The sequence below is a fragment of the Leguminivora glycinivorella genome, unplaced genomic scaffold (assembly GCF_023078275.1).
Source record: "Leguminivora glycinivorella isolate SPB_JAAS2020 unplaced genomic scaffold, LegGlyc_1.1 Scaffold8, whole genome shotgun sequence".
NCBI classification, from domain to species: Eukaryota; Metazoa; Arthropoda; class Insecta; order Lepidoptera; family Tortricidae; genus Leguminivora; species Leguminivora glycinivorella.
In genome coordinates, this window is record NW_025952833.1 from 339,988 (window position 1) to 361,519 (window position 21,532).

The 21,532-nt window shown below is 39.0% G+C and overlaps 2 protein-coding genes across 2 annotated transcripts; both read right to left on the reverse strand.

The window, feature by feature from the left end:
* Positions 1-3,479: 3,479 nt before the first annotated feature.
* Positions 3,480-17,618, reverse strand: LOC125242139 (zinc finger protein 878-like). Its single transcript, XM_048150849.1, has 14 exons — positions 17,436-17,618; positions 16,994-17,125; positions 11,778-12,260; positions 11,260-11,387; positions 10,094-10,168; positions 9,383-9,515; positions 8,214-8,338; positions 7,588-7,651; positions 6,826-6,848; positions 6,243-6,333; positions 5,607-5,729; positions 5,290-5,400; positions 4,189-4,304; positions 3,480-3,692 (listed from the first exon to the last, which is right to left on the reverse strand). Exons 1-14 carry the CDS (start codon positions 17,541-17,543, stop codon positions 3,530-3,532), a joined length of 1,875 nt encoding a protein of 624 aa, XP_048006806.1. The 5' UTR covers positions 17,544-17,618; the 3' UTR covers positions 3,480-3,529.
* Positions 17,619-18,148: 530 nt separating this feature from the next.
* Positions 18,149-21,532, reverse strand: LOC125242116 (ecdysone oxidase-like). The gene is made up of 4 exons (XM_048150822.1): positions 21,388-21,532; positions 20,621-20,754; positions 19,764-19,927; positions 18,149-19,386 (listed from the first exon to the last, which is right to left on the reverse strand). The coding sequence occupies exons 1-4, from the start codon at positions 21,530-21,532 to the stop codon at positions 18,261-18,263; spliced, it is 1,569 nt and encodes a 522-aa protein (XP_048006779.1). The 3' UTR covers positions 18,149-18,260.

The window sequence follows — 21,532 nt, forward strand, 5'->3', positions numbered from 1 at the left end:
ACAAAGGTTAATATGCTGCCAAAATATATTCTTTAAGAGTCCTCTTCATGGTTTTTCAATTGGGTACTTGCAGAATAAATGCGGTGAATTTATATAATTAAAAAAAACGCTATTTTGAGCAACGTTCCGGATTGTCGTAAATTTTTGATGCAAGCAGGATGAGAGAAACAGATAAAAAAATTAGCCATAGGCCAAAGTCTAACTGACATTCACGGTGTTTGAACATGAACAGTGCCTAAACCAAATCGATATAAACAGTGTATGATAGTTAAATTCGACATCAAAGTCGGAGTTAGAGGAAGCACCATGCCACATTCTCTAAATGGCCGCCATACACAGATCCTGAACTTTATTTCTTAAAAATAACTATGGCTAGACTATGTCCAGATATTCTGCTTTGTGGATCATATGTCGTTGAGGTTCACACAGTACAATTTTTTTTCGCAATCGTATCGTTTTTTACGCACTTTGTGAATTTTCTAGTAGCATTTGTCCGGAATCGTAATTGTTACTCGGGAGGATTAAGTCAATACTGTCTAAACCACTTGCTTTACGTCGAGTTTCTAGGACAAAATGTGAACCTCATTATGTGCCTTATTAAGCCTATGTCATGTTTTAAGAAAAAAATATAATAGCAAATAAATACGGCTACTCAAAGTTGTCCTCATACTTAACGATACAGTCTTTAGATACGTATACATTCCAAATAAATAAGTCTATCGTATAATACTTTTATTTCAGATTATTTACCCCAATAAAATATTTTCGTGGCGAGTGACAAACTTCATATTTTTCTGTCACACTTATTATTAAATAGGAATTGGGTTTAAAAATAACTACTGTCCATTTTTATTGTAATTATCAAATGCTTTATTTTGTGCATGACAATACTTTATTACGTGGGTGTTTTTCAAAATAAATCTCGAGTATCGAATTTCACCAGATCTGGACGTGTTTGGGCTTATTCTTTTCAGAATCACGAGCTGATTCGATCCCGACGATAAAATGTCCCAAAATTTTCATACAAAATTCGAGTTTCCAATAGGTCACGCTCGTAGTAAGTTCATACGAAAATCGTGACGTAAGGTGAAATACCCCATAATGGACGGTGATGCCATTATGGACAAAAAAACACAAATCCTTAAAAATAAGTATCTAAAATTAGTTTCTAAAAACTGACGGCTATGTACCATAAACTAGAGTTGTAGAGCTGTTTCATTTTGAAGTTTCAATTAATTCGGTTATTTCTGAAGGATTTGGCGACAAGATAAAATTCATCAGTTTACTGAAAAAAATATCAAGACGAATTCTTAGTAATGTTGCTAAGAGAGTTGAGTTCATGTAAAAAATAATAAAAAAATAATACTCGGTGTAAACTTGAATGCGTTTTACTTACTGCATTAGGCATGAGATAAGGTATAAAACATACTAGTTTGTTGCTCCAAAGATATAAAGAAATGGCGTTATTTTGCGAGTGTCCATTACTGGAACCGAAAAACTGCCTACCTCCTATGATGGACAAGGAACAATTTACAAAACCAAAATTTACAAGAAACAATCCTATGTTAAAATAACTCAAACTAATTGCATTTATGGTATATAATATTGACTCATTGAGTATCAGTTGGCTTTAAAAGTAAAATTTTAAACTTATTTCACTGTCCATAATGGGGGATCCATTACTGGAGAACTGCCGTCCATAATTGGAGAAAAAACACCTATTTTTAATTTGTTAACTATGAAGAAACCAATAGGAGTATCCATACTGCAATACGCTTGAAATGTAAAAGAAGGATTGGACATTCAAGATTTAACACGCTTAGCGGTAGAATTTTTACATTTATGAGTGAAATATCAAAAAGAGGCGAAAATTTTTCTTAAACTGTCCATGATTGGGTCCGTTACCTTAAAGGAAAAAAATGTAATTTTTTTAGTGTCAGGATTAGAGATGGGCCGAATACGAATATTCGGCTGAACATTCGGTTCAGCTCTTACCGAACCGAACATTCGGCCGAATATTCGGTTACGCCATGTTTTAAAAGGGGATGTTCATTAAAACTATTAAAAACTATGTTTTTATGATTTAACTAAGCTCTTAAACTAAGGTTTTTTAACTTTTTTACAAAACAATTGTATTTATATTTTGACGCATAGGTTTCTCTCTTTTTAGCAGTTCCTTAAAAAGCTACTAAAATAGGAGCGTATTATCCAATGGAATACGTAAGATTTACATTAGTTATTTACTTTGTTTATTCGGTAAAAATTCGGCAATGCAACCGAATTCGGCCGAATACGAACATTGATAAACTTGCCGAATATGCCGAATACCGAATATTCGGCCCATCTCTAGTCAGGATCGAATCAGCTCATGATTTTGCGAAGAATGAGCCCAAACACGTCCAGGTGCCGCAGCCGAATGGCATTTTTGCGACGCGAAACGAAACGCCGCGAAAAGTAATCTGGCTCGTCGCGCCAATACGCAAGAGCGATAGAGATAGATATCTACGAGAGTTTCGTTTTCAACAGACAAACAGACAGACACGTCAAACGAAACACCTCGTCGTTTTTGCGTCGGGGGTTAAAAAAAAAAAATTAAAATTGCATATTTGGATTCACACAATAGAACTACTTATAGAAATGTCATATAATTTTTTTTATATACTACGTCGGTGGTAAACAAGCATACGGCCCGCCTGATGTAAAGCGGTCACCGTAACCTATGGACGCCTGCAACTCAGTGTCACATGCGCGTTGCCACCCCATTAGAAACTTGTACATTCCCTTGTAATAATTTTGGCCAGCTTTTTTTAGTGAAATACCCCTATGTGGGGCGTTCCTTGTCTCTAGTGTAGCGTGAGGTAGGTGAGGGGCTCCGCCGCCGGCTCCGCGGGGCAAGCGGCTGGCTGCGGTGGCAGGCCCGCGGTCTCCGGTGACGGGAGACAGGATAACTAGGTCTACCGTCTCTGTCATTCACATCGATGCAAAGTTAGTCTGGTTCCAGATTTTTTTAAATCGATGCAAAGTTAGTCTGGTTCCAGATTCTTTTAAAATCGATGCAAACTTGGTTTGGTTCCAGATTCTTTTAAAATCGATGCAAAGTTAGTTTGGTTCTAATTTTTTTTACAATCGATGAAAAGTTAGTTTGGTTCCAAATTCTTTTATAATCGATGCAAAGTTAGTCTGGTTCTAGATTCTTTCACAATCGATGCAAAGTTAGTCTGGTTCTAGATTCTTTTAAATCGATGCAAAGTTAGTCTGGTTCTAAATTCTTTCAAATCGATGCAAAGTTAGTCTGGTTTCTAGATTATTTTAGAATTGATGCAATATTAGTCTGGTTTCTGGATTCTTTTAAAATCGATGCAATGTTAGTCTGATTCTAGATTCTTTTAAATCGATGCAAAGTTAGTCTGGTTCTACAGTTTCTTTGAAATCGGTGCAAAGTTAGTCTGGTTCTAGAGTCTCTTTGAAAACGACACAAATAGTTTTAATTTCACTTTATTTGAAATCAGTGCAGAGTTAGCCTAGTCGTCTAGTGCAGCGTGAGGTAGGTGAGGGGCTCCGCCGCCGGCTCCGCGGGGCAAGCGGCTGGCGGCGGCGGCAGGGTATCCGGTACGGTCTCCGGTGACGGAGGACTTGATGACTCTAGGTCTACGGTCTCTGCGACTACTTCTTGCTTCTTCTTTCGTCTGTTTCTGTAGACAACATGAAACAATGAAAAATGAGTCGGCAGAAAATTATATTTAACATTATTATACGTGGCAAAAGAGATGAAAAACAGTAGTGAGAGTTGGCCTGCGTTTAGTGAGAAGTGACTCACCTCTTGGGGTAGAACTGCTTAAGGTGGAAAGTGTACATCTGTATTAGTGAGAGTTGTCCCGCGTGTAGTGAGAAGTGACTCACTTCTTCGGGTATGACTGCTTGAGGTGGAAGGTTTGAGTCTGTATTAGTGAGAATTGTCTCGCGTGTAGTGAGAAGTGACTCATCTCTTCGAGTATGGCTGCTTAGGGTGGGTGTGCGTATGTAGTAGTGAGAACTCTCTTGCGTGTAGTGACAGTTGTTTCACGTGTAGCGAGAAGTGACTCACGTCTTCAGGTAGGGCTGCTTGAGGTGAAATGTATGTGTCTGTATCAATGAGAAGTGTTTCACGTGTAGTGAGAGTTGTCCCGCGCCTAGTGAGAAGTGACTCACCTCTTCGGGTATGGTTGCTTAAGGTGAAACGTGCGGTAGTGTAGCTTCATGCTGTTGCTCTGCGTGAAACGTTTGTCGCACAGGTTGCATTGGAAAGGCTTTTCTCCAGTATGAGTCTGTGTAAAAGAGGAAAAAATTAAAAAATAAATAAAACTTAAGAACCTCTAATAGCAAAAATGTGTTTTACTGATATCTACATCGAGACACAGTTTCTTTTAAAGCTTGACCAGAGATATATGACTACTGTCAGGAGGGCGCTGTTATTGTGTGACAGTTCAGTTTAATATGGAGAAAACAGTTCTACCTGATGGAATTCCGTAACATGTTACATGCGCGTAGTCATATATTTCTCACTAGTTTTACACATATTTCTCACTTATTTGTCAGGCTTTACGTGTAAGGCCTGAGTGAACGCTCGGAGCGTTCGGTTCGGCGGGCGAGCGTACGTCTCGTATACAGCGTGGACTTAGGACACTTGTACGAGCTTCAAGTGTTTGATATGCACGCCGCACGCCCAATGTGAGCGTACACCCAGACCACACACTAAGATAATCAGGTTGCAAAGCAAAATTTCCAATACTGGACATACATACTCCTCCCATATTTGTCAATATGTGAGTCTGTTTAGTAAAACGCCCCACGTGGCATAAAGATTCAAGCAAATCTCGTCTCTGGTAATAAAATGATAAACCGGAGCGATAGCGTTCAGTCTACGATTTTTGAGCGAAGCGATAGTGTAAATTCTTTAAAGTCACACACAGGTCGAACGCGATTAACATAATTTTACTTTTTTTTTCTATTTTCCAAAGTTTCGGCCAGGGGCCCGTTTCTCGAAAGGTACAAGCCTTGTATTACAAGTGCGCGAACTGTCAAATCGTATGGGTTGTCATGGAAACACACTTGTAATACAAGGCTTGTACCTTTCGAGAAACGGGCCATAGGTTGCACTGGCCGCGGTCGCGGAAGACTGACGCGCCAGCAAAGTGAGTGTTCGACCTGTGTGTGACTTTAAATATGTGTACAAAGCGCGAGAACTTAAAGTGTTATAGTATAAATTCTATTGTCTACGGTTTGGTATTTCATATAAATCAGTATATTCACCAATAGATGGCGCTTGAGCCCGACGCTGGAATGGAACTGGCGACCGCAGCTCTCGCACGGAAATACGGTGCTCCGAGTGTGCATATTTTGGTGGACCGCCACGCTGCCCGGCTGAAAACAAATAACGTTTAAAAATGAAATAAAAAAAACTGGATAAAAATAGAGAAGCGAAAGTGAGCAAGAATAAGAGAGAGCGAGCTAATATTTCTTCACATCTTTTCCAACGCCCTCCGTACAGGCACTTACAGGCACTTACATGGCGACCGTGACAGGACTCAATTACTCGAACCTGTAATCTTAGGATATAGTATAGTTACCGCGAGAGAGGCTCCGCAGATTTCACATATGTGTCGCTCGTTATCTGGGTAGAATGACGTACGCGGATGCTGACGTAGGTGGTGCTGCATACACGCCGTTTGTGTCTCGAAGTGTTTGCCGCACTAAACAAAAATAGTTGTTAAGAACATGTCATTTTATAAGTTGTGAATACCATAAAACTAAAATACCCAGTACAAAAATACTATAAAAATCAGTTTAATGCTAATGTTTAGTTTATGTTTAATGGTTTAGGGTCTATTCAAACCTATCGACGCGGAATTTTCGCCGACCAAATATCGCTCGGTAGCATGAACATGGGTATCGACGGCCGATGCAGAGCCGAGGTGAACAAACATGTGATATGACTTTATTATTGGCCAAGGTGTGTATACTATTTTTTTTTGCTAGACGGAGCCGAGAAGCGGTAACCTCATTTAGCGCAACCTGCAATTTGACGCTAACTTCTAATGCAACGCAAACGCAACGCAACGCAAGTTTCTAATGGGGTCTCTCTGAGTTGCAGACGTCCATGGGTTGCGGTAACTGCTTTCCATCAGGCGGACCGTATGCTTGTTTGCCACCGACGTAGTATAAAAAAAAAACTGGCCGGAGAACAGAAAATGGCATTTACCTACCTGATGGCATGTGGTAGGTTTTCGACGTTTTCTTTTCATTTTTTTCCGCCGTTTTGTGTCGAACGCGGTAATCTGGTCTTCTTCCGGTTCTCTAAAACGTTATTATAACACTATTAGTAAAAGTGATATTTCTCGCTAGGCACGTATTTTAAGAATATGCATTATCATATATCTAAGTTACATAATTTTGGACTCGTCCACTACAATTACTACAATATACAAACGTATATTTTCTTTCTGACTCTTGGAGACGATATACATCTCCAACGAAAAAGGTAGGTAGATAAAGTATATTTATTTTCTCTAATGTGACAGCAAGAGTCTTTTAAAACTCTAAAGTTATTTTAATTATCTTTTATTTGTATCAGTCTGTATTTTTTTTATTATGTTAAATTTTTTAGATGTACTTTGGCGTTTAGAGACTCTATACATCTCTAACTTCTCTTATTAATCATAGTAATTTTGTACTTTAGTTGAATTCATACTATTTAAAAGCGCCTCTGTGGCCTACTTGCTGAATAAATATTTTCGATTTTGATTTTGAATACTACAATTTTACTAAACAGTGAAAAATATTTCATACCCTTTCTTCAATTCTTTCGTTATCTGAAACAAAAAGAAATCAAATATATACATGAAAATATCACATGTAATAATAGTACATTACGATACAAGTGCGGAAAAGAGTAAGTTCGAAAGGGACTCCCTGTGTTTAAAATCGACAGTAGTTATGAATTCCCTCTTCGCACGTGTATCGTACATCGTACGACGTTTTTAGTACATTATGGCTCTTTGAAGTTTCGAGTTTTGGACCTGACAACAAATGTGAGTGTGCACGAGAAAACGTCCCACTTTGTCGATTGCTATAAAGCTGGTTTGTCAGTTAATTCACATAAAGATACAAATCTCGCCTTAATGGTAACCGACAAAGTGTTACTCAGCAGTTCTCGAAAAGTTTGTACAAAAATTAAGGGAAAAGTTAAATTTGTTTTTATTAATTCCTATTTTGTTACCAAGATTTTGTTGATGAATTGAGATTTTATTAAGTTTTATTTCGTCATTAAGGTTCTCTAGTATCTATATTTTCTTAATTATAACAATTATCCTGTATATATCTTACGAAAGTCGAATTATATTACTAAATGTTGGTAACAAAATAGGATCAATTAAAATTTGCTGACGTGTCATTGTACAAAGTTGACGGGAATTGCTGTACTATTAAAGGATATTTGTGAGTGTGTTACTAAACACACTCACAAATATCCTACATTGTGAAATAGTGCAGACAAAAATTCATTATGTGTTGAAATCCTTGCTATTCGTGAAAAGATCTAACGTGTCTTACTTTAGCGCGAAGTCGTTTGCCGAGGACCTTTCTGGGTATTGCGATCTCGTCTTGCAATTCATGCCTGCAATAAAAAAGTGGTCAAAAGTGTCAAAACATATAAAATCGTATATACATATCTTATATCTTCATAAGAATTATCTTCATGAGAACATGAGTAGGGTTCCGTAGTTTTCCGTATTTTTTTCAAAAACTGTTCAACCCATCAAGTTCAAAATAATTTCATAATCTTCATAAAGTTGTACTTTTGTGATTTTTTCATATGTTTTTTTACTTTTGGAGCTTTATTTCCGAAAATATTAACAATATCTAAAAATTATTTCCGTAAACCCCTACTCATTTTTAAATACCTATCCAACAATATATCACACGTTAGGGTTGACATAAAAAAATTACTCCCCACTTTACGTGTAGGAGTACCCTAAAAAACATTTTTTTTTTCACTTTTTATTTTACTACGTTGTCGGCGTGATTGATACACATATTGATACCAAATTTCAGCTTTCTAGTGCTAACGGTCACTGAGATTATCCGCGGACGGACGGACGGACAGACATGGTGAAACTATAAGGGTTCCTAGTTGACTACGGAACCCTAAAAAGCTCATATTTCTGGTTCACACTTACTCAACGCCTTCAGAGTGCAGTACAGAGTGGAATTTGTGCTCTTCAAAGGCCTTCGGTGACTCAAAGCGCATGTCACAGCGCTCACAGTATGTCTCCACTTCGGAGTCATCGCCGCTTTCTTCAAACTGTTGGACAAATGAATTGTAGCTTAGGGGCATTTCAGAATTTGGGTTCCCTTTATCTTGCAGAATATCGATTGTCCTTTTTACCCGAAGGATACTTTTGCATATATTCAAATTCATATTCATATATTTATTCATAATAGTTCATATTACATGTCACATACATTTTAAATACAATTATATTTACAGAATTGATATTCGTAACATTAAAATATTTTACATACTTATTCTAAGCTTAGGTACTTATTTGGTACTCTATAAACTCATTAAAGCTGTAGAAAGTGTGCTCGATAAGCCATAAGCATAATTGTACAAATAGCATAACTGTCATATTGCATATCATTCATTTGGCAGAATTCTGATGGATAGCAGAATACTAATATTGTCGATTTTAATATAGCAGAATTGTAAATAGTATACACTACATTTCACCGAAGTAATAATAGCACACTGCTAATATCGTCGACCTTAATTTTGCAGCATTTTATGTCGCATAATACTCATGTTGCTGACTGTAATTTTATTTTGTACCGAATAGACGGCCCGCCGGATTTATTTTGACATGTTGCCAGAAATGTAGATTAGGTTAGAATCCCTATCCAGACAAAATACTCACACGACACAGAAATCTTATATGTCACAGAGTCGGTTTAGGTGCGACGACGAGCGAAGCGAGGAGGAGCGTGTTAGGTCGACAGTGAGTAAACCAGGAAACCCTTTTTAATGTAAAAAATAAATAAAACATAAGTGACATTATTCTGCTCATCAACATTATGCCAATGTATTATTCTGCCTACGACAATTGTGCGAAATGACAGAATGCCAAGTCAATAGAATGCGACACAATTTTCGACAAAACATTTAATCGATTTTACGACTATTATACAATTTACCATTATGCCATTGTATTACTCTGCTTGAAATAATTCTGCAAAACCGTGACAGGAAATTTATACAAAAAGTCATTCTGCGAAAAGAGGATTCTGCCAAGCGAAAAGAAATCAAAGTATTCAAAAATTTGTTATGGAAAAAATAAAGGTTCCTCACTACATCGTGCTTGTGTTTGAGCTGCGTGTGCTGACGCAGCCCTGCCGCGCTGACAAAGGACGCGCCACACGACGTACAGACGTACGCGCTGCGGTGCGCCGTGCGGAGGTGCGTGTAGTACGTCGAGGCGTGTCTGGAAAAGCCTTTAGTTAAGTCATCAAGCTTTTTTAAATATTTCCCTATATAAGAAAAACATGGACAACAGTTATTTGTAAATCCAATTTCAATTTAATAAGTCAGGTAGAAATATATAAAGTCGCTTGCTTATGGCTTATTTGTGTCGCTTAACTTCAAACTCGGGTATATCCATTCTGCTCTAAGGTTGATTATGTATAAAAATGTATATAATCTGAAAAAGAATCAACCTTATATCAGAATGGATATACCTGAGTTTGAAATGAACCCTTAAATGCATGACCTTGACAAAGATTTATTCAAATTCAAATTTTGACATGCTGTAAATAGAGTCACAAATGCATGATGCATATATACATCACCATGCATTTAAGGGTTAAGCGACACACTTGTAATTACTGTAATTACTAAAATGTTGTTAGTTTCTCGCTTAAGTGTTTTGTTAATTCTTAGAGAAATAAATATGTTTAAAAAAAATTAGTAGGTACAACGTTATACAGATAGATCTAGCCATAGACAAAGCGAAGCTTGTAGACAGGTACCTACTAGAAAAAATATACTATGTTTTGTAGTTACCTGAATTCCTCTTCACAATGAATACACTTTCTTGTTATTCCACTGTGATATTCTTCGTGCAACAGAGCTGAATTTCTGCGGAAAAAATAATTAAATTAAATTACCAATATCACAGATTATTAATAAGTTACTATACGTTAGTCCTTTACTTGCCCGCAAAACGACAAATACATACGCTTCATTTAACTAATACTAAAGACATATATAACTCCATCTAGACAGATAAAGTCTAAGAAAAAAACGTACCTCAAAGCCCTAGAGAAAAAGGTACGGTGGCCTAGATGGCGTTACACCTTTGGGGAACGCTCGGCTAGATGACGCTAATATTTGACATTTTAACACATATCAAGCTAACAATATGGGCCAAATTGTCAAAACTGAGGTTCAAAAGTTTTAAGCTTGTGTCGAGAGATGGCAGCCTATGCACTGTGATTACACATTTTACTTTGACAGTAACACTCTATAATACTTGATCCTCTTTGATAATACTTAACACACATAGGTTTTTTATAATGTGTTGATATATTTTGTAAGTGCTTTTGTATTTTACTTTTATAATCATATATTATAAAATAGCCTAGTCTAAGAGTTAAAATAAATAAAGAGAATAATACTTAACACATACAATATGTATTTGTATAATATGTATTTGCGGGCAAAACGACAAATACATACGCTTCATTTAACTAATACTAATAAGTTACTACGTAAAACTCAGAAGAATAGTAACTACGTGTCACGCGACTACACAGGTGGCCGCGTGGGGCCTCTCATCCACTTGTTACCTCGAGGCAACTGCTAGCGGGGTAGGTACTTAACACGCGACCGCGAGCGAGTGACGTAGGCCTGCCAATATGTCTCAAATAGGCTAGTTTCCTACTAGTCAAACCAGCTTCTTTTTAAGAACTGTCAAAACGGTTTTCTAATATGGAATTCCTATGAAATACTGAGGAGTGACGTCACGGTCAATTCATTTACTTTATATCTTTCTCTTTGACTTATTAAATATAAATTTTGTTTAAATATAACTACTGTCCATATTTTTCTTCTAATTATGTGGTGCTTTATTTCGTGCACCGCATAAAATATTTTATTTTAAGTATAGGAAACTAGCCTATTGTCAATAAACACATGCAACTGCGATATATGTACATATGCCAACTCACTCAAGGTTGCAGACGAAGGGGCACCGTTGGCAGCGGTACTCGGTGAAGTGTTGACGTAGATGTGCTCTCAAGTGGGACTCCCACTTGAAACGCATGCGGCACAGACGGCACGAGAACGGGCCTAGTGACTGCAATAAATTAATAATAATTTCATTTCATTCATTTTTATTTATTCATTTATTCCAGTCATTCAATCCATATATTGCTTAGTTAGTTTTGATGATTAATGCCTTACAAATTACAATTAAGTAACATAATAAAAAATAAATATAAAAATTTTGGAAAAACCCCTGCACTCATAGTACTCCGACTCATAGTAGACCGATTTTCATGAAACATGGCTAAGAACACTCCCAACTAACTCAGCTTTCAGACAAAAAAAAAATCTAAATCGGTTCATCCGTTCGGGAGCTACGATGCCACATACAGACAAACAGACAAATAGCCACGTCAAACTTATAACACCCCGTCGTTTTTGCGTCGGGGGTTAAAAAATTGCATCAACAATAAAGTCTTACCTCACTGTGTCTCAACTGCAGATGTCGACTCAACATTTCCTTCTTAGAAAACCCCTTAAAACAATCCTGACATTTATGACTAGCTTTCAAATACTTCGGTTCCTCGGCTCTCTCTCTAAACTCTTTAACAGCCTCTTCCTCTGTCAAACTGCATTTCTTCCAATTACTAGCATCAAGAAATCTTGTGCGTTTCCGACTTTTAGTTTTCCACGCGTCAAGTTCAAAATCTTTGCTCTTTCTACGCTCATCTATTTTCTTATCCTCTAATTTTATAACTTCATTTTTAATATCTACGAATACTGATGTTGGACTATTTGGGTTTAGTTGAAACTGGGGGCTGGTTGTGACATCTTCTAATCTTTGGCTTTCTGCTTCTTCTGTGACGGTGAACGATTGAACTTGGTCCGTTACGGTCATGATTGCTAATGGTGATTGTAAGTTTCGGGCGTTGCGGTCGATTTTGTAAATTGTTTCATAGGTTATCTGTGAAAACGGTGAAATAAATTACTTATTAAAATAACATTGTCAAATAGAATAGAATAAACATTCGTGAACACAGGCAAGAAAAAATACACATAGTAACAACAAGACAGAAAGGAATGAAGTGCCATGAAATGGCCTCATCTCAGCATGTTGCTGGTGACTTCCAGCGCTGATCTTCCAATGAGACCATGTTTTTTTTTAATTTTATGGTCTGGTAAGTAGACCTTTAAGCCAAGTCTTTATTATATATTGATGGTCATGAATTAGTTCTTGTACACTTCACAGTTCATAATTAACATATTTTATGAATGAATGAATTACTTTATTGCGATTTAATATTACTTTACAATTTAAGCTATCTTTATTTTTGATGGTGATGCAAACGGCTTTTTACTTCATTCACTTCACTCTCTCTCTCTCTCTCTCTCTGTTCACTAGTGTGAACTCTAATAAAAATTCAGGTTTCATTATATGGTATGCAAATAAAGAACTATTGAACTATAATGTCAAACATGAAACAGTCAAACATCAAATAGAACCAAAAGTGTTTCTAACAAATGTTAAATGAAAGTAACGCTGCTATAGTGGTGGTGAGTTCAAGCCCCCTTTGTGCTCAAATGATTCTGATTTGAAAAAGAGGGTTAATGGTCATGTTTGTCCCGAACATTGTCCATTTAAGGGTTGACAGGTATAGAATTACTTTTAATAAAGTTTGCTACTTAAATTTAAAAGTAAAGTGAGTACATATTAGGGAGTGTGTTTCGTAAAACATTGTGTCGGTTACCATTAAGGCAAGATTTACTTGTATCTTTATATGAATAAACTGACAAAGCGGCTTTACAGCAATCAACAAAGTGGGACGTTTTTCCGTGCACACTCACATTTGTACATAACAGTTTAAAGAAATAAGCACTTTAATATGATTACAGATATTTTTATTACTAAAATCTTCATACAGAAAAACATTTTGTTACTTGGCCGGAGATGGCTTCAGAGTTCAACCTCCACCACTCAAACAATGGTAGGAATTAATTATAACCACTGTAGGGCCTTTCTGACGTATATTGTATAATCATGGCCGCGCGATAAATGATACAACATCAGGCCGTCCCTATTGCACTTACAAATAGTGAGATAGGGATGGCATGATGTTTTATCATTTATCGCGTGACCATGCTTGCCTGCCTGGACTAAACTGGCCAGGTAGAGGAAATACTGGAAAGAGCTGGAGGAGGCCTTTGCCAACAGGCACACTGAAGTATGCAATTTCATCTAAAATAACCACAAAATTGAAATTTTGAAAAAACCCCCGACTGCGACATAGTAGACCAATTTTTATGAAACATGGCTAAGAACACTCCTGACTAACTCAGCTTTCAGACAAAAAAAAACGAAATGTAAATCGGTTCGTCCATTCGGGAGCTACAATGCCACAGACACACACACACAGACAGACAGACTTCAGACGTCAAACTTATAACTTCTTCTTCCTCGGTTCCTCATGGCTGAGGGTCGCGACCACATGAGGTCGTTATTTTTCGCACCAAAGCTCTCCACTCCGCACGGTCTTCTGCAGTCCTCATAATAGGCGCCTGTGTTAAACCCTGGCAGGCCTTCTTAACGCTGTCCACCCAGCGGGTCGGTGGATGGCCACTTCCCCGTCCTCCATCCACCATGCCAACCATAATGCGTTTCTCTAGGTTTTCCGGCTCCCGTCTGGCCACGTGTCCAAAGTAGTACAGGATTCGCTGGAGGCATATGACAGACAAGCGGACGTGAATTTTAAGTTCCGCCAGGATCGACACATTGGTGCGGCGCGCCGTCCATGGGATAGCCAACATCTTACGCCAACACCACATCTCAAATGCATCGATTCTGCTCCGAGTACTCGCCTTCAGAGTCCAGGTTTCTGAACCATACAGGAATATAGAGAAGACCAGGGTACGCATTAGCTTGGTTTTCGTTGCTTTACTGATTCCTCTGTTCCTCCAGATCTTCTCTAACCGCTTAACCGCAGATTTTGCGATCTGTGCTCTTCTTATCACCTCACGTTCACAATCGCCATCCGCAGTTATTAGTGAACCGAGGTAGATGAACTCCTGTACGGTATCTATATCCGACAGCTCTCCAGTTCGGACTACAGAGCCTGTCCTCTGCACAAACATTATTATTATTATTATTATTTATTAATCAGGCAGGCAGTTATAACAACTGATAGTTGCCTGTATCCAACAATTCTTTCTTAAGATGTGTTCTTTAAATTTGTTAAGTAGTTATCTAGTCATTAGTTTGGTCTTGGATCTATTAATATGGAGACCGTATTCCGCGCTCACTACTTGTACCCTTTGCAGAAGCTCAGCAAGTTCCGATTCGTTTGTGCCTATAATGGTAGTGTCATCTGCAAAGCGTAGATTGTTGATGAGCAGCCCGCCTACACGTATGCCTCCATTCCAGTCCTCCAAGACCCTCCTCATGATGTGTTCGCCTATAAGATTAAACAGCTGTGGCGAGAGAATGCACCCCTGTCTGACTCCACGTTTGGTCTGAAAGCGGTCTGATTCGGTGTTGTCAATTCGCACCCTGGAACTACCATCAAGATACAGGTTCTGTACGAGGAAGATTAGGTGGTCCGGTATACCCATATCTCTCATCACTTCGAACATCTTTACCCAGCTGATGCAATCAAATGCTTTGGCGTAGTCTATAAAGCATAGAGCCATCGGCACATTGAACTCCCTGGCTTTTTCAATCAGCTGCCTCAAGTTCAAGATCTGCTCTCTTGTGCCTCTACCTCTTACAAAACCTGCCTGCTCAATTGCAATCTGCCCGCCGATGAACCTTTCCAGTCGTCTATTGAGGATATGCAGTATAACCTTACTCGCATGTGATGTGAAAGAAATGGTACGATAGTTCTCGCATTTTCTGGTGGAGCCTTTTTTGTGTAGTGGAACAACAACGGATTCCATCCAGTCCTCGGGCCATTGACCAGTTCTCCACACTTTTAAACATATGAGGTGCAGAACTTGTATCCCTTCTGGGCCTAGCCATTTGAGCATTTGCGCCGATATCCCGTCCCCACCACAAGCTTTGTCCTTCAGGCGTAAAACGGCGACTTCCACTTCGTGTAGTAGGATATCTGGTTCCCTTTTACCAAGGTCCATCCGTTCTTCAATGAAGTCGCTGTTCACAGAGTAAAGCTGCTGACAGTATCGACGCCATCGTGCAAGTACAAGATGTTTATCCATCAAGGTTGTCCCATGCTCATCTTCTATCGACCAGCTTTTAGGTTTAAACTCTCGGGCCAGAAGTTTGACTTTTGCGAACATGTCCTTAGTGTGAGCGAGGTTAGCAGATTTTTAGACTTAAAATGGGGTGAGCACATAAACAATATAGTGAAAAAGGCAAACTCGTTCCTGTATGTTATAAAAAGGTCCTTTCAATGCATATCTGTGGAAGTTTTTAGGAAAATATACAAAACATATGTACGACCCTTGCTTGAGTATGCATTCCAAGTTTGGAATCCATACTTTGTCAAAGACATTGACCTTTTAGAGAGTGTGCAGCGAAGAGCCACCAAGATGCCTTTCCAGCTGAGACGCCTACCTTACGAGCAAAGGCTAAGTATACTGAAGCTGCCCACGCTTAAGGACAGGAGAGCGAGAGGAGACCTTATCGAATGTTTCAAGATTGTTACCCACTGTTACAACCTCCCCGACATTCACAAAGTAGTCGCTATGAGAAGTACCAGCCGCGAGACCCGAGGTCACAGCCTAAAACTGATTCGCACTCCTACTACTACTAAAGCTGCATATCATTCCCTATCCAATCGTGTTGTAGCGGCTTGGAACAGTTTACCGGATAGTGTTGTTACTGCTCCCTCAGTGAATGTGTTTAAAAACAGACTAGACAAGTGGCTTTTAAATAATAAGATAGTGACATGACTTTGCTAACTATAAATCATGAGACACTGTGTGACATAGGCTCATCAGCTGAATAGCTGCTCGCCTATAATTGAATAATAATAATTTTTCGACATCTTGGCACACAATGTCAATGGCTGCATTTCTGTCTCTCCTGCATAATCTCTGGACTGTCCCATGCAACTCGCGGTACCGCTCTCTCTGAAACTCTGAGTTGAGGCCCTGTGCTCTAAGCTTCCTCCTTTCCTCAATGAACGACCAGGTATCCTTCTGCAGCCAATCCGCTTTTGGACATACCCTCTTAAATTTGTCCGATACTTCTGAGGCTGTCGCTAGAGTGACGGTTTTTAGAGTTTCCCACGTTGCGTGTGCCGACTCGAAGGGATCTAGCTCTAGCTCTTTTAGCTGTAGTTCAGCTCTCTTTCGAAACTCTTCTTCAGCCTGCATTGGCAATTTAAAAGGCTTCTTTAGCGGTTTTGTGGCGGCAGCTTTCAGGTGGACTTTTACAGTTGCTGCTAGGAGTTGATGGTCACTACCACAATCAGCCCCAGGTCGCGTCTTTGCGGAAGGAATCGACGACCTCCATCTCTTACCGATCAGAATGTAGTCGATTTGGTTCCTATGTTTACCATTTGGAGACGTCCATGTGTAGAGTCTTCGTGGATGCTGTTGGAACCATGTGTTCATCACAGATAGGTTGTTCTTCAAACTTATAACATCCCGTCGTTTTTGCACCGAGGTTAAAAACAAACTTATCCAAAAGAAGGAGGACAGACAGATAGATACTTGGCCTTTATTTAGGTTGTAACTTACCGGGCCTCTCCATAAAACTTCTCTAAGAGCTTTTTGTCCGCAATAACACTTCTCCTTGAATTTGTGAAACTTGTGCAGCATTGTAGCGCACTCGTAGCAGAAATAATGGGGTAGACCATCATGCTCATTCACCTGATGAAATAATTGATAAAACATTATAAACTTTTCATTATTTATTTATCATATAGCATGTATTGTTTCTCTACTTTTAAATGTTTAAAAAGACAGACTGCAGATATTCGTTTGAAGTCATTGACAGTCTTAAGATCTGCCAATTCTCCGCTTAATTTGGTGATGGGATATGTACTCAAAGACAATGTGGTATACTGTTTTCATAACCAAAATTGACAAATAAAACAATGGTTTTATCACTCATTGCAAGTGCTATGAATAGAAGGAGAATATTGGAGAAATACAACAAGTATTTTGTATAAATACTTACTTTTAACGCCATAACTTCTTCATAATACGATTTCAGTTGAAATTGATCAAACTTGAACACTTTACACTCTGTTCGTAAGCATATCCTACATATTTTAAGGTCTCCCATATTTAAGCAGGTTAATTATGCATATTATTCACTACGAAAAGTATCAATAATTTAAACGCAATCAATAATATCAATAAAAACATGTATCAATAAAATCACTTCCACCCAAACAAGCAGTAAACAGACAAAACCGTTTGACGTTTGACTTGACACTTGAGAAGTTTTTTTTTATTTTTTTTATGGCTTCGCGCTCCTGGCGCATTTAGCCAGCCGAGTAAAACGGGGAAACCCTTGAGAAGTTGACAGTCAACAGATAAAGGGATCTTTATAAGGCCGGCAACAGACAGTCTTAAAAATATAGAAAAGATTTGTATGCAAACTGACAGTTGCATACAAATCTTTTCTAAGATTATGAATTTTTAAGACTGTCTGTTGCCGGCCTAACAATCATAACGAATATGAATACCAAAGAGCATTGAATCACCACGTTTTACAAACAACAATTAAACAAATGCATTCAATTTCAATCAGTTTAATAGTTTGCTTTGAACCTCATTCGCATGGAAAGTCCGCCTCATATTTTCCATACTCCTCTTTAATCAAATCTGCTACTCTTTCTGCGACCATCACTGTCACTGTGCCTAGTTTAGCATTATCATCGCTTATCCGCAATCGTTTTACCCCTTTCACCTTAAGATCTTTATCAGTAACAGATCCCATGGCACACGTACCTCCTGGATGAAATGTAGTTGTAACCAGAGTTCGTACATAACATCTCTAGTAATCATCACCAGCAAACTCAAGATGATCACATTCAGGCAAAGACGGTCTAGAAAATGAACCTCCAGCGTTTTTGAAATAGCTAGTATCCTTTATAGTGTAGAAGTACTTTACAGCCTCGGTGAACCTTGTCAAGTCCTCAGGATGACTAAGGAAACCTGTGAAAATTTTCGGAGGATCTTGTGGATCAGCGCTTCTCAATTCTACTCGTCCTCTCGATTTCGGTTTTCCTAAAATGACGATTGATAAAAGCATGTCTCTAATAGGATTATTTAAGATCCATGAAGTTGACAAGGCTAGATTGTAATTGTAATTTACGCCGACCGTGTACAAAAATATGGGAGAAGATCCATCGTAATAAATGGAGAGATGGAGTAAATCTTTCAAGGTTTCGTTTATGCTGACCCGTCCACTGACAATAGGGGGAGGAAATGTACCAAGGTCAGTCAACGCTAGAATCTTCTCTTCAACATTAGCCGCAAGTGCTAATTTATGACTTGTGACTACAGGGACGACTGCATGATCAAATAAATTTAGTCCTACTGGTAAATCCGCTACCACTTGTATGTCGAAATCGTTTAAATGCTCAGCAGGGCCAATGCCAGATAGCATAAGTAGTTTCGGTGTGTTGAAAACACCAGCTGTGACAACAACTTCATGATCGGCAAAGACGTCAAACTCGACGTCATCAACTCTTACACCAGTGGTTTGTTTATTTTCATTGATAAGGATTTTTGTCACTGAAGCATGTTTTAAAAGGTAGAAATTGGGTCTGTTCTTAATTGGGAGCAAATATTCTAAAGCAGCACTAGCGCGTCGTGAAGTTTTTTCAGTTGTTTTAAAGTATAACTTCGAATTTCCATTTGGATTAGGGACATTCGGATCATACATCGTTTTGATACCCAATTCTTCGTATGCTTGTAATAAATCATCTTCTATTTTTTGAAATTCTTCGTTAACACTATGCCTTCTGACACTTAGAGGTCCCTTATCGCAATGGTATTGAGAAGTTGGTCCTTGCGTAATTTTCTTGTCAAGCATATTTTCTGCTTTCTTGAAATATTTCAGGACATCATCCCAGTGCCAACCTTCAGGCCAGCTGTCGAAATCAATTTTAGAGCCTCTGCAATTTAAAAAGATATACGTTAATGGTAGGTATAAATTCTATTTCAATATTTGACAAAGACTGAAATTTAATCGAATGAGCGAAGGTATGGTGAAAATCTATGAGTAAGTATCACCAACTGAGTCTGATTGAGTTGGAATTAATAAAAAAGGTGCTCATTAACTTTCAGCAAATGCGAGTTCTAAGTTCAGGATTTAGGTTCTACTACTTTAAATACCTTGGGTACCTGATTCTTCTTTAGCCTTTTGTCCAAGAATAAATGTAGACGTCTAATGTTTTCATCATCATCTTCCCTGCATTATCCCGCCATTTGCCGCTCATGGGATCCTGGGCGGACCCCAGTGGGAAGTCCGTTTTGACATTTGATGTTTTACCTTTCATAATTAAGATGATCAAGACAAGAGCTGCCACCCAGCATCTTGCCTCGAGTATGAGCGACTCGGTGAGAGATTTGACTCTGAGACGTCACTCCATCGTCCTCAAAATAATAGTCCCAGTCGTGCGGAGAGTGCGTTCCTAGAAAGAACAAGCCTGGAATCTGAAACAGAAAGAGATTAGACGTATTTGTAGAGTAAGCATCAAACCGTCTGTCACCGTTAAAGCGTTAAATTTTATTGTGTGGGAAGTTCCATAGACGTCTGCTGCTTGACGATGATGTGTCTGTCAAAAGTGGTTGATGCAACTGGCCCTAAGAGATTAGTAGTATTGTGTTAATTAAGATTAGGGCCTTAATATTGGGTCGTGTGGTATGTAATTATGTATGAGCGTATGTGACTTTACCGAAGAAACGAAAAACCAAAATTCTTAAGCAGATTAACTGAGAAGCGTGCGGGCCTTCCCCAGGTACCGATACCTTGATGAGGTCCAAAAAGACGGTCACAACCTTACTGACTTCAAGCGACCGAATGAAATCCAATCGCACAGGACAGTAGCGAATGGCAAATGGTTTCGGAGACCAAGATCCAATTGTATTTTTTTATGGGATCACGATTAGGATCCTTGAAAGGATGAGTGAAGATCGGGCAGTCAAAAGAGCCTTCTTGGGAATGGACGCCGTCCTGCTGGTCACCCAAAATATAATTGGGCGGATAGAGTGGAGGTTGACCTCCGTGAGCTCGGCGTTGGCGAAAGCTGGCAAAGCAAAGTGGCGTGCTCTTGTGTTGGAGACCAAAACTTAATAAATATTTTGGGTTAACGCGCCAGCCAAGTAAGTAAGTAAGGGATCACGTACCTCGCTAAATAAAGGAGGGTCTCCACCTGACTCTATGACCAGCACCCGCCAATCCCTGACCTCCGTAAGTCTGTTCGCTAACACACATCCTGCTGTGCCTCCGCCCACTATGATGAAGTTGAAATGGTCGTCATCTGGAAACGAGCACTTATATAAGTAATAACATAATTTAAGATAATGACAATTACCAAACAGACACATTCTGAACTGTAGGTAGTCAGTAAGGGGTAGCCGGTGTAGGAGAAGTTAGTAGACTTTCACGACCGGGTGATTCCGGCAACGTTCGGCTTGCAGTGCTAAGTAGTTCGGGTTCTACAATCGCCATCAGATCACATCCGAGCGCCCGAGGTGTTCAAACTGCGACTACGACTGTACGCTAACGTACAGATCCTTCACTTGCCCGCAAAACGACAAATACCTACGCTTTATTTAACTAATGCTACTCGTATTAAGTTACTACGTAAAACTCAGAAGTATAGGTATGTGCCACGTGACTACACAGGACGTGGCCGCGTGGCGCCCCTCGGCCACTTTTGTTACCACTGTGTTGGCCACTGTTAGCGGGTAGGTAGGTACTTAATGCGCGCCCGCGAGTGTACCTAAAATGTACAATATGAATAAAGCCTTAATGCGTTTTCACATTATCCGATCCGATATCGTATGTAGGACCGATATCCCATACATTACAGGCGCCATCGTGGATTTATACCATTCAAATCCTCTCGACATCCGATATATCGGATCGGATAATGTGAAAACGGACTTACGGTTAACTTTGCTGCTCTCCGGCCAACTTTCGCCGACATAAGTCGTAGTAGCGGCTAGAAGTTGAAGTATTTTAGCGGCCGAGCTTATTGTAAGGTTTGGAGTTATGGCCTTTGCCGTAGACACTACGTCTGCCAGCAGATCCAT

Excerpts from the sequence above, each read along its gene's own strand:
- LOC125242116 (XM_048150822.1), bottom strand. The coding sequence starts at position 21,532 with ATGGATCTGCTGGCAGACGTAGTGTCTACGGCAAAGGCCATAACTCCA. Across the intron at positions 19,928-20,620 it reads ACCCTCCTTTATTTAGCGAG|ATTCCAGGCTTGTTCTTTCT; the intron begins GTACGTGATCCC and ends TTTCTGTTTCAG. Across the intron at positions 19,387-19,763 it reads GATCATCTTAATTATGAAAG|AGGCTCTAAAATTGATTTCG; the intron begins GTAAAACATCAA and ends TTTAAATTGCAG.
- LOC125242139 (XM_048150849.1), bottom strand. The coding sequence starts at position 17,543 with ATGGGAGACCTTAAAATATGTAGGATATGCTTACGAACAGAGTGTAAA. Across the intron at positions 6,849-7,587 it reads GCAAACGACTTCGCGCTAAA|ATAACGAAAGAATTGAAGAA; the intron begins GTAAGACACGTT and ends TTTTTGTTTCAG. Across the intron at positions 5,401-5,606 it reads TCTGCGGAGCCTCTCTCGCG|CCGGGCAGCGTGGCGGTCCA; the intron begins GTAACTATACTA and ends ATTTGTTTTCAG.